This window comes from Epinephelus lanceolatus, chromosome 17, assembly GCF_041903045.1.
Source record: "Epinephelus lanceolatus isolate andai-2023 chromosome 17, ASM4190304v1, whole genome shotgun sequence".
Lineage (NCBI taxonomy): Eukaryota > Metazoa > Chordata > Actinopteri > Perciformes > Serranidae > Epinephelus > Epinephelus lanceolatus.
The window spans coordinates 9,300,112-9,313,449 of NC_135750.1; the positions used below are offsets into that span (position 1 = coordinate 9,300,112).

Sequence of the window (13,338 nt, forward strand, 5' to 3'; positions counted from 1 at the left end):
TTTTGATTATTTTGGTGAAATGTAGCGTAACATTTCTCAGTTTACATCTTTATTAATCAATAGTTTAATCAAATGTCAGATCACATGTGTCAGCCGTCTTACATTTTACATATTCCTCTCTTATTTCAACAGGCTCTGTATATAGCAAGCTGTCATCAGCGTTGTCAGTTGACTCAGTTACGTAACAGCTGCTGCTGGCAATTAGTTGGTGCAACTGTTGGCAATAATTAGTCTCTACGTCAGAGTTAGTTTGTGTGGTGCAACTTGTTTTAATGTAGTGATGTGTAAATGTCCACTCAGTAACAGTTTATGTTATCACTAAGCTAAGACCTAATGATCAGCTGGTGCTTTATCACACTCTGAGATTTCTGGAAAAGCATTATTGACAGGAAATCACTGGGATGTTTGGTGAATTTTCTCAACAAGTACGAGCGTATCAGGGAATTTTACAATGCTGGTAACATGTATTTAATAGCCTGATTTACAGCTTCAGTCCTATTATAGTGGAAACATTCCCCCATTTAGAAAAGCATTAACAAACCAAGAAGGAGTCAAGTTCTTCTCTCCTGGAGGTGCTCTGACTTTAATTATGGAAAGTCCCGAAAAGGTCATTGAACTTTTTACCAGCGCCAAGATGGAAATGAAGCTCTAATTCACACTTTGCTCGACATTGGTTTTGAGTTAGTGTGTGGTTGGTTTGGCTATCACTACAGAAACTCTCCGCTCTGTTGAAACCTGGCTCCAAATGATTCCCTCCCAGCCGGTGAGGGAAAACACCCACACATGTTTGTTGTTTTTGTCAAAAACAAAATGAACATATTTGTATTCATCCCGCATCCCTGCTAATATTGTGTATCCTGAGTCACGTCTTCTTCAGGATGGTGAGTTTAGAAGCATCCGCATATCCAGTTGCAGCTATGTGAAAAAACAAATGTTTGGAATATTAAATTTAGACAAAAGTGCAAACAAAAAGGAAGAGGAGTTCTTGCCAAAAGCATCATGTACCAAAGTCAAGGCTGTTCTCATGTATCAGCTCTTGATAAATTATGTCTTTAGCTTGCCTGTTAAAATACCAAATGCATGCAAAAACATTGAATATGTCTGTAATTAAGACCTCACATCACAGAGTGCAGAATGATTTTCCAAAAATCCACTTTTTCTTTTAGTAGAGATTCATTTAAAGTAAAAGCAAATAAGACATGTTGACCAGACTCTCTGTCTGTGTCCCTGTATTTTTATGTGATAGATTGTGTTAAATGAACTGACAACCTGAAACATTTGTCTGCATTATCCAACAAGTTTCCAAGGTTCAGCGATGCCTGTGGTCTTGATAGAGATCTGGGAAATAATGTGAGAAAGACGGTCAAGCATGACTTCAACTCAGAATGCCAAAAAAACAGATCTGTAAACAAGATTAATGGAGGAAACTTCTCTGATGTGCAGCTGCCTTAAATCCCCTGGAAATATGGTTTTAAAATCACAAATACATACATTTTTCATGTGAAATACCCAGAACGGTTCTCATATTGTGTGCGTGTAGGTTCCCATCGCTCATAGCAGAAAGATGTTCGAGAAAATAGTTTCAGAGACTTAAAATGTGGCACACTGAGAGCAGCACTTCCCTCTGCTTTAAAGACAAGGTAACTTTATTTGTAAAGCACATGTGGCACAGAGTAAAAATAGATTTTCTACAGTGGATTGTCATGACCGATGCTCAATCTGCGTATTAATCACTTGACTCCTATTGTCTGAGTAAAGAGGCTGCTCCGCTTAATTGGATGGATTGCACAGAGGTCACGTGTTTCAGCTTAAACAGTAAAATGGAAGAAAATTTCTCTCTGTACTTGAATTTAATGACACAGCAATTTTGAGTCCTTGAATTTCATTCACAAAACCTTCAAGGTCATTTGAAAGTCATTCAGTTTGTGTATAATGCTGTTTAGAAAAGCACAAACATGAATGCACTTGCTGGTGTACAAGGAGTGTTTACATCTAAATGCAAAAAACTAGAGGAAACAGGAACTCTCATGTGCAGATCAGGAAAAAATTAAACCAGGATGCTTGCATGCACATTCACCATCAGGTCTCCATCTGACGAACATGATGAATGTGCTCAAATGGAGAAGTGCTAAAAGTTTCCTAACTTCACCATCATCGATGTGGGAATGCAAAATTTAGAAAAACATGAATCTGAAAAAGGAAAATTGATCATAATCCAAAACTTAAACTGCAACACATCGAACCAAGCAGCAGAAAAAAGGATTCTTGAGTAAACTGCTAAACTGTAGCTGCTAAACAAACCTAAATGAGCTTGGTGTTTTCAGGTTTCTCTGCTGTCATGAACCCATCTTCATATCCTGAGACTGTCTGTAATTTTAGAGACTATATAATGTATGCACCAACCTCTTGAACACTGTCTCACTTTGTCTGTGTTGTGTTTGCAGAGGGATGATACTCTCGTGTTGTTCTCGGCTATGCTGTATGAATGTGTGACCCAGGAATGTCCAGAGATGCTGCCCACATATATCGCTATTGAGCAGGTAACACACACACCTGCACATACATAGACACACTGAGTTGTGTGCTGATGCTAATAAATTGTTCCTCCTAAATCTTACTTGTCATTGTTGCAGCATTTTTAGTGCAGTTACATTACCAGGCCTGGCAGGGTTCACTTTGATAGGTATCTTATTTCAAGTTTGTGTCTCCAAATTGATTTTCATTCTTCAGTGAAATCACGTGAAATCAATTAAAGGAAAGGCAAGGCAAGGCAAGGCAAGGCAAGTTTATTTGTAGAGCACAATTCATACACAAAGTAATTTAAAGTGCTTTCCAGAACAAGAAAATGCATTAAAATCACAATACAAAATAAAAAAATAAATAATCATTATAAAATGAACTTTAAAAGAGAAGAGTGCAGATAAGATCCTTTCAGTCATATGCACAGTGAAATAGAGCTGTTTTGAGCCTAGATTTGAACATTGTCAGAGTAGAGACCTGTCTCACATCTTCAGAAAGACTGTTCCAGATTTTAGCTGCATAAAACTGGAATCCTAAACAACTTCTATGCTTTGGAGAATGATTGGAAAAATGTGAACCATGTGCAATTTGTGGATAACAGGATATAATTGTTCCCCTCTGAGCATTTGTTAATAGGTGAGTCTGATGGCTGTGGTTGTTAATGTGTTTACCTGTTGCTATAACAGCTATATGTCTATCTATGTATAGCTATCGTATACATATATACATATATATACAGTACAGGCCAAAAGTTTGGACACACCTTCTCATTCAATGCGTTTTCTTTATTTTCATGACTGTTTACATTGTAGATTCTCACTGAAGGCATCAAAACTATGAATGAACACATGTGGAGTTATGTACTTAACAAAAAAAGGTGAAATAACTGAAAACATGTTTTATATTCTAGTTTCTTCAAAATAGCCACCCTTTGCTCTGATTACTGCTTTGCACACTCTTGGCATTCTCTCCATGAGCTTCAAGAGGTAGTCACCTGAAATGGTTTCCACTTCACAGGTGTGCCTTATCAGGGTTAATTAGTGGAATTTCTTGCTTTACAAATGGGGTTGGGACCATCAGTTGTGTTGTGCAGAAGTCAGGTTAATACACAGCCGACAGCCCTATTGGACAACTGTTAAAATTCATATTATGGCAAGAACCAATCAGCTAACTAAAGAAAAACCAGTGGCCATCATTACTTTAAGAAATGAAGGTCAGTCAGTCTGGAAAATTGCAAAAACTTTAAATGTGTCCCCAAGTGGAGTCGCAAAAACCATCAAGCGCTACAACCAAACTGGCACACATGAGGACCGACCCAGGAAAGGAAGACCAAGAGTCACCTCTGCTTCTGAGGATAAGTTCATCCGAGTCACCAGCCTCAGAAATCGCAAGTTAACAGCAGCTCAGATCAGAGACCAGATGAATGCCACACAGAGTTCTAGCAGCAGACCCATCTCTAGAACAACTGTTAAGAGGAGACTGCGCGAATCAGGCCTTCATGGTCAAATAGCTGCTAGGAAACCACTGCTAAGGAGAGGCAACAAGCAGAAGAGATTTGTTTGTGCCAAGAAACACAAGGAATGTACATTAGACCAGTGGAAATCTGTGCTTTGGTCTGATGAGTCCAAATTTGAGATCTTTGGTTCCAACCGCCGTGTCTTTGTGAGACGCAGAAAAGGTGGACGGATGGATTCCACATGCCTGGTTCCCACTGTGAAGCATGGAGGAGGAGGTGTGATGGTGTGGGGGTGTTTTGCTGGTGACACTGTTGGGGATTTATTCAAAATTGAAGGCACACTGAACCAGCATGGCTACCACAGCATCCTGCAGCGACATGCCATCCCATCCGGTTTGCGTTTAGTTGGACCATCATTTATTTTTCAACAGGACAATGACCCCAAACACACCTCCAGGCTGTGTAAGGGCTATTTGACCAAGAAGGAGAGTGATGGAGTGCTGCGGCAGATGACCTGGCCTCCACAGTCACCGGACCTGAACCCAATCGAGATGGTTTGGGGTGAGCTGGACCGCAGAGTGAAGGCAAAGGGGCCAACAAGTGCTAAACACCTCTGGGAACTCCTTCAAGACTGTTGGAAAACCATTTCAGGTGACTACCTCTTGAAGCTCATCGAGAGAATGCCAAGAGTGTGCAAAGCAGTAATCAGAGCAAAGGGTGGCTATTTTGAAGAAACTAGAATATAAAAACATGTTTTCAGTTATTTTACCTTTTTTTGTTAAGTACATAACTCCACATGTGTTCATTCATAGTTTTGATGCCTTTAGTGAGAATCTACAATGTAAATAGTCATGAAAATAAAGAAAACGCATTGAATGAGAAGGTGTGTCCAAACTTTTGGCCTGTACTGTATATATATATATATATATATATATATATATACATATGTATGTACACACACACACACACACACACACATATAATGTTGTCTGCCTCTGCGAAGTGCATTAAAACCGACCGGATTTGACAACTTTTGGTGAAAGTTTTGTACTCACCCAGGCTTAGTGGACTGAACCGAGGCATAAAACTCGCGTAAAATGTCATTAAGCATGACTGCTGAGTGTGTATTCAAATCCGTCTTCTTTTGTTTTTGGCAGAGAAAGTCCGTAGGTATTCTTTTTCTTCAGCAGCATCCGTTAAAATCAGCCACTTCTGTTTGTTTTTTCTCTCGGAAGTTGTTTGACAGCTGCAGTGTTGCAGGGCAGCATCCCTAGCAACGCTGGGCTACATAGCAACTGTGTGTAATGACCGTTGCTACTAGCAGCGGCCATTACACAGTAATATCAGACCGCAGAATGCCGCTACTGACCAATCAGAATACAGCATTTAATAGAGCCATGTAATAAATATATATATATATATATATATATATATATATAGACATGTATTATGCTGTTATGCTGAGTGCTTAGTTTCTCTGCTTAGCACTCAGCATTACAGAACTGCTTATACTTACATTCAGCAAGACCAAAATACATGTATTGCATGACTGCTGCGGAGGAGGACATGCATGTAATTGTGTTTGTGAACCTGTGCAGAGAAAGCTGTTATGAATAATTGTGGGTCACAGTGACAGACACACACTGGCACAGACAGAAATCCATTCTGTCCATGCGATGGTGTGTTAACCCGTGTCCCTGCCGTTGTCTTTCAGGCGGTGGGTTCTCTGCGTCGGGATGACCTGCTGCAGACCTTCCCTCTGTGGCAGATGCGCCTGGTGGTGGAGCTATGGGACAGCAGGGTGCTTCAGGGTCCCACCAATCGTCACGACGCACTGCTCACCTCCGAGTTCCTGCCCGTGATGAAGAACATGGTGGATGTGGCGCTGGACAGCTGGCTCAAAGGTGAGGAGGGATGAGTGGGACGGACGGATGGATGGATGAATAGATGGATGGAGGAGTGTGTGAGTGGATAGGAAGTCAGATCAGTAGAGTGAAGACAACATGAAGCACGCTGATAAAGGGCTCAGTAATCTCCTGCTTTTCATGAACACACATTTAGCGAAGCCAGTTTTACTACAGACCTTCCCACCACAACCCCCTCTCTCCAATACAGTGAATGAAACAGCGGAAATATAGCAACCAGGCAGAAATAGGCCCATGTTCTGTGAATGAAAGAATGTAAACATGGTTACTGTGGCAAATATGATAAAGCCCAATACAGCTTGAACACTAATGATACACCTCTTTAGTGTTGCGGTGGTGATATTGACATGTGAAATGACACTCAACTACATCAGAACCTACCCCCAGAATGTATCTAAGGCAGGACTCCTGTTAACCCTTTGAATCAGGTGTAAATGCAGCTTAAAGACAATGTAGGTGGTCGTTTGAGAGAAAAATTAAACAGTACTCTGAACCAGTAACGTCATCTCAAAGCAGCAACCAGTGCCCTCCAAAATTTCCTCCTGTTTTCCTGGTACTGAGATAATAAGCAAAGCCTCACATCAGCAGCCCCATTATTCCTGTGTAGCTTCTCATTTAATGATGAACTAGCGAAATGCACTCAGTAGAGTGCAGATCTCTGCCAGGTGTGTCATGTGGGTGGGGAACAGGGAGTGCAGGACAGACTCTGTGTCCAGCGTGTGCAAGACTATATGGAGACAAACCTCTGCCACAGTGGTCACTAAACCTTTCCTTTCCTCCCTCTCCCCTCACAAAAAAGAGTTGAATCTCACTCAGCTGACCCTTACACCTCCTCTACAGTCAAGATGGCGGCAAAGGTGTAAATACAGCACAAAAATAGGGATCTATTTATCTTCCATCATGCCCAACTTTAGTGGATCAGAACAGACTGGGTATAGGATCAATCTGCAGGTAGTCTGAGTGGGCGGAAGTTCGCTGCATAGATCAGGCTCATAGATCTCCCTCTACCACCTCCAGTTGTGTAGCAGTTTTCAACACGTCCTTTACTAACTTTTGCAGTGTTTGATCTTGCGGGGATGTAGCCATTTTTCTGCCATGGTTCGCGTCCTGTAAGCGATATTTTTGTGGGCGTGTTACACCAAAACCTGTTTCCCCCCGGCAATATTTTTGCAAGCGCACCGTTGCTGTGGCACCACCCAGAATGATTGTGCTTGGTTGGAAGAAATCCAAGCAGCCGGGGCATTTTTTTCTCCAATCTTAAAGTAAGAGTCGGCCCAGCCAGACCTTTCTTTTCTTGAGAAAGGTCTGGTGAGCGAGACTAATCTGCAGGTGTCCTGGTTAAAAACAAGACCAGACTTTTTTTTGTGGATGTCAGTTTTTGATCTGCAACAAAGACCAAAATGTGGCCTGCAATGGACAGGTTGTTAGCCTCGCTGATGTGATTTGGGTTATCACTTGCAGTCCCCACCTGCCATTTAAGGAAGTGTGTCACTGCTGGACAGAGGGTCTTTTCATAAATTGGGCTTTATATGCAGTAGATGCAAATACTTTTGAAATTGGTGCTATATGACCAGGGAAAAAGCTGAGGACAAAGCTGTGGCATTTGCTTTTGCTCAAGAGGTACAACTATCAGAAGGCAAGGCGCTGCACTGGACCAATAAAAGCTCCCACTGGTGGGTAACATACTGCTAGCTTGGCTTTGCTTTTTGGCCATTATTTGATAGGACAGTGGTGGCATTGAAAGACGGAGGAGAGGGGATGACATGTAGCAAAGGGCCGCAGGTTTGAATCAAACCCGTGGCTACTGTGGCAAGGACATTCCCTTTGTACATGGGGCGCCAGCTGTACCAGGTGAGCTACTTGGTACCCATATCTTGGTTGTTTTGACACAGAAAACAATATGGCAGCCAGCTGGCAACAGACAGTCTCAAATTGCAGTTAAAGGTTGAGCTAAAATACATTTCTGAAAACATTTTAGATTAGAAATGGGCAACACAGTAACAGCATCTTGGTTTATGTTTGATCATCACTGCCTGGTTTGATCAGAGGTTTGTCTGCGTTTGAGAGAGAGAAAGAGGGGCGGGCCTCTCACTCAAACTACTTCTATACTCTTCATGTCTGTGGTGGCGAAAATGCGGAAGATCAATTTGTAGTTCGAGCATCAGCCCTAGAGCCAGCGTAGATCCACGAACATGTCATCCAGTGCATTTGAGCTGAGAAGAGAGCAGGGACATCTGGCCACAGGTAAGATGCAGAGTGTAGGAGCAAAATTAATCTTTACCAATATATAGACATGTAATATCCTGCTTCCTTCTCTGTACAAGGCTTCTTTGTACCTGAAGTAAACAGTGTCCTTGGGGAGTTTTCATTTGTATGTGAGAAGCTTGCGTTGCAGCTGTTCTCATGACAGTTATCAGTTAACTGGAGGCCTCCCTTTGCCTCCCTTTGCTGTGCACTTCAAAGTTTTAATTATATTATGTGACTGAATCTGTGATAGTTTGTCAGACCTTGAGAGGACATTCCAGGTGTCAGAGCTCTGACTTTTCAGCTGAAATAGACTTACTCTGTTATAACTCTCATTATCGTGTTCTATCGCTTTATTAAATAAAGCAAAAGACATTTTGATCGTTTCACTCTGTTCACTTCTGCCACAACAGAGGGAAGTTTATCACTGTTCATTTACAAATACTACCCACATTCTTATGATACAAAGCTGGCTGAAGATCTGCAAAGTATAACGTTATCAGGTCCTTGAGCATACAATAAAATGGCAGAGATGATATTTGCAAACTTCACTGAACATGTTTAAGAAACATCACGTCTTTACATCATTTTTACCTCAGCTACATGAGACAAAATATTTTTTTGGCTGTGATTGGCAGCAGTGTCATGGTTGAGTGTTTGACAGGCGGGATGTGTCTCAGCTTGATTTCCTGCACAGGGTGTAGCACAAAAATCGGTCTGACAGACTGTATACAGTCAAACACATTCCATTACTTACTTGCGCGCACGCACGTGAACACTTACAGTAATACATGCACGTAGAGAGGCGTGGGAAACAGGTGAAGTCGTTGGACGAGGCTGTGACCATGTAAACATTACAAACATGCCTTCGCTTTCATATTTTGTGAAGCCTTTTGGCTCTGGCAAACATTTCAAAGGAAAACCAAACTAACTTGACCTCAGGCATCAGGAATGTCTCTTCTCTGGAACTCACCCATGAATGAAATATGTCTCTAGATTTATCCTTGTTATTTTTTAGGATTCTTGTTTCCACTTCTCTACTCCTCAGTGCCATTTGTCTTTCTTTAATGAATTACTAAAAGTCTATTACAAGCAGGGAACTTTATCGAAAGAAATGTAGTTTCTAGATAAGTTTTAGTAGATAGAATTTTACAAATGATGATGATGTCTGTTTTAGTTATGTCTTTTGTTTTGATTAATTTCGGTTTCATAGTTTCTCTCCAAACTTTCCACTTGGCTCGTGAAAAGAACTACATGTATTTTAATGACAAAACAATTTCAAAATACACCAACGCTTCCTGTGTTTTCCCTCCTAGACAACAGCTCAGTGTTGAGATCCTACATGAGGGGCGAGGCCCTCCCTAAGGACGCCCAGTCCATCATGTTGGCCTGCTTCTTGGTGTACCGCTCCATCCCCTGCCTCAGGAACACACACACACAGCTGGAGGGTAAGACAAACACATGTCCTCACCAAACTGGACAGCTTGACCTGTGTGCACTCACATTTGCAAGTAAACACCCAGCACATTGTTCATACACACAGCAGCAGGAATGCATGTGTTGCTCCCTTGTGTAGCGTTAAAATGTCACTGCGATAGACTCACTGAGTTGAGAAATATGACATACTGCCTTTATGTAAGTCCTGTTCTTCGGTGCAGTTTTTAAAGGTACTTGTGCTTTACTTGATTTCATCCATTTTAGCTACTTTATTCTTCTACTTCACTACATTTCAGAGGGAAATATTGTAGTTTTTATTGCACTCTGTTTACCACTTGATCCCAACCTTTTCTGGCCTGTGACCCCATATTAACAAAAGCGGTGTCTTATCTGTTTAACAAAGAGACATTTGCTCTCTAAACTTCTCAGATGGTTTTATTGTTTATTATTATTTAACTGTTTGAGGCTCAGAGATAAAGATTATTCAATGTGGCACAAAAAAGTCCCAAAAAGTGATTTGTTTTGTGGTTATTTTATCATTTTATTTATCATCTCCCTGATTTAACTTGACTGCTGACTACCTGATAAAGTAGTTCAAACTAGCTCCAACTTTTGCAGCTACAACAGTAAAATTCTGCTTTCACATTGTTGCATCTCCTTTAATAACCTAATAATGTCCTATCTGGATGTCGAATGCATCATTTGGAATTGTGACGGATTATTTTTAAATTTTAAGTGCTGTATCGTAGACAACCTGGACTTGTTTGAGTTTCTTGAAGATGTTTCACCTCTCGTCCAAGAGGCTTCTTCAGAACCGAGGTACTGGTGAAGCCTCTTGGATGAGAGGTGAAACCCAGTCCCATCCCAACATCCTATTTAAGCAGAACAACTACAAATAAACTACGTAAGAAAATGACTCTTAACAGTGATGTTGGGCTCATCTGAAGGTCTGTCCTCTCTACCTGCAGGCTGCAGCTCACTCGGGGATTTACTGTCACGCAGCAGCCAGTTGCGCATCCCTCTCAGAGACCTGTTGAGGCTGGTTCCTGTCCTGCTGGGCTCCGGAGCACAGACACTGCTGGGTGTCTCTATGCAAGCATTTTGATCCTGATGCCCAGTACTAGTCAACTGGCTCGTAACCTCTCAGAGATGCAGTTCATAGCCTTACGTTCCCACTGCGAGCACGGATAAGACAGATGACTGCTTTCTACCTATAACACCTGCGGATGTGTGCAGTGAGTGGAACGAAATGTGACCAGAACAGGTCTTCTGTCGTACTGCATCTCTGTTTCCGAGAAGAACAGTTTGGAAATTACAGACTTTGTTTCATTTTCAGCCACTAATAACTAATATTAGAGTTTTGTAATATAATATTTCTATTTAGGTTGTTTTTTTACAGCATAAAGAAAGTTTAGGCTGCAGTAATGATGCAGCACAAGTGCCATTTCTGTGGTACGACAAATCCAGCATGGAGACTTTTTTGATGTTTACTACTAAGTCCAGCGGAAGACAACTTTCTTAACCGCCAAACAAAGACAGAAAGGACTGGATTCGGCTGTAGTCGTACCAATGTCTGCCTGTGGGAGTTTTCCTGAGTCCAGTCCACTGTCTTGTGAGGACGAGAAGGCCAAGGCGCGACGACAAAATGGAAAAGCACCTACACAATTCATGAATACTGTGTTTTATTCTGTGTCTTGGTAGTTTCCATAAGGCTCAGTCGGTTCTTGTGGTAATCAGGACACCTGTGTTTTCGCTTTTGTTTTTACTCAGAGGATTTCCACCACTTTCAAGAAAATCTTTCGCACAGCAAGGGCATTTCCTGGGTGTCATTTTATTTTCTGACCAGCCGAGGCCTTGCTGCTCATTGAACAAAACTGCACTCTCTTTTCTGTTTTGCTGTATTCTTCTAAGCTGAAACCGGTCAGGCTTCTTACAGCGTTGTCCGCCATGTCTTGTGTATTTAGCACAGATGTTGTGGTGCTAGCGTTGTGTCCCTTTGGTCAATATGAAGTTCTTTTGAAGTGAGGCAAGCATCAAAACATGCTGTGGGTTTGTTTGGGGTGGTTCCCAGCATGAATGGAGTTCCCCTAATCTTCTGTAATAAAGCAACATCCTCTGCAGATAACATTGAATATAACTTCAGCTCCTGCACTTACCGGTAGAAAGTTGGCTTTGCGTATGTGTCCATGTTACACTTAATGAATAAATAAACCAAATGATGCCTCTTAAATTGCTTTGTGAATCTCTATGACAACTCTGAAAGTGTGATATCAGCTTGCATGGCCTATGACCAAAGCTGCCTGCCGCTAATGTTCAATTTTATTCAGACTTTTTTTGTCTTGCAAAGCGATACAACAAAACTCCAATTTCATAAAAACAATAATTGAAGAATTCAAAATGACAGAAAGTGTCATTGCAGCAGGCAAGGACTGAATTGGAAACAGAATTTATATATATTAAGGGGTAACTGAGTCCAAAATTCAACATGCACTCTGTAATAAGCACATTTACCTCTTGCCACATTAGCACACGGTAATGCTGCCTTTGTGGTGTTTTTTAGATTAACATTTGATTACGTTGTTTTTTTTTTTTTTTTTTGGGAAACATGGGAATACCAACAAAGTAAGTAAGCTTTAATATATACATGTGTAACTTAAAACAGGATTAACACATACACTAAGAAAAAGACAATATGCATGTAAATATACAAATAAAGCAAGTAAAAAGTGCAAGTAAAGTAAAAGCAAAACAGGAAAAGAAAAGAGTACCCAAACAGAAATACAACTGATGTCCAAAAGTCATGTACTTCAGGGTGATCCCATAGGACATGGATTAATGTACCTTCATCAGGGCACTTCCAGCACCCAGGGTCACCTTTAATCTCAACCCTATACAGTCAAGAGGGCGTCCAGTACATTCTGTTGTTAATCTTGAATTAAATTAACCTAGTGTGAATATCACAAGACGTGCATGTTGTATTCTTCGCCTTTGTGGTGATTATTTTTACAATGTTAGAACACCAACCTGAGATCAGTTTGCCTACCACAAGACGAATCTGACCTAATGTTTTGTTCAGAAATCAAGTTTGGTCTTTGAAAGAGTAAAAAACTGAAAGACTGTTTCAGTTATTAACATTAATGAACCTCAGAGTTCTCGATCATAATAATCTGACAGTAGGGCCTTTCACACCTGAAAGTCTGAGCCAAGATTCCCACTTTTGCTGCATCGTATACACTTGGTTAGTTTTGGTTTTACATTCGAGTATGTGGGCACAACAGAGCTGTACATGACAAACGTATGTCCTGGGATCGTCACCTACATGAGCTGTGTCTCTTGATTTGTAGACGGGCCCTTTCGTCCTTGTATTCTCTCTTTCTCATCCTCTCAGAAAATAATTGAAAAGTGTCATAGACTTTGTGAGTTTTTCCACCTGACTCTGTAAAATTGCCTCTTCCTCTCCCCATGTGTTACCACGGCTCATTTTGCCATGTTGTGTCATTCATGGACAAACTGAAAGCTACATGAGACAACTTGACAACTTTATTGCTGCTTTCTCCTCTGCTTTGATTGCCAACACCTGTCTGTCTCTGAGTGCAGCCACCAACAATCTCTCTGTCACTAAACCACACAAACATGCACTGAGGTACTAAACCACTCTTGTCACTTGATGATAGCTTGCCAGCACTTCCTGTGATTGATCTGAAAGTCTGAACAAAAAACATGTTCACACCAGATATGTACAGAACCGTTCTGACT

General features: G+C 41.2%; 1 protein-coding gene across 2 annotated transcripts in view; it reads left to right on the forward strand.

The window, feature by feature from the left end:
* The window catches only part of anapc1 (anaphase promoting complex subunit 1), a 74,552-nt gene extending 62,740 nt beyond the window's left edge, over positions 1-11,812 (forward strand). For both annotated transcript variants that reach the window (XM_033613728.2, XM_033613729.2), the window contains exons 50-53: positions 2,445-2,540; positions 5,691-5,880; positions 9,462-9,593; positions 10,551-11,812. In XM_033613728.2, coding sequence (XP_033469619.1) covers positions 2,445-2,540; positions 5,691-5,880; positions 9,462-9,593; positions 10,551-10,687 — 555 coding nt within the window. In that variant the 3' untranslated portion in view covers positions 10,688-11,812. The remainder of the gene's footprint in view (positions 1-2,444; positions 2,541-5,690; positions 5,881-9,461; positions 9,594-10,550) is intronic.
* Positions 11,813-13,338: the final 1,526 nt, after the last annotated feature.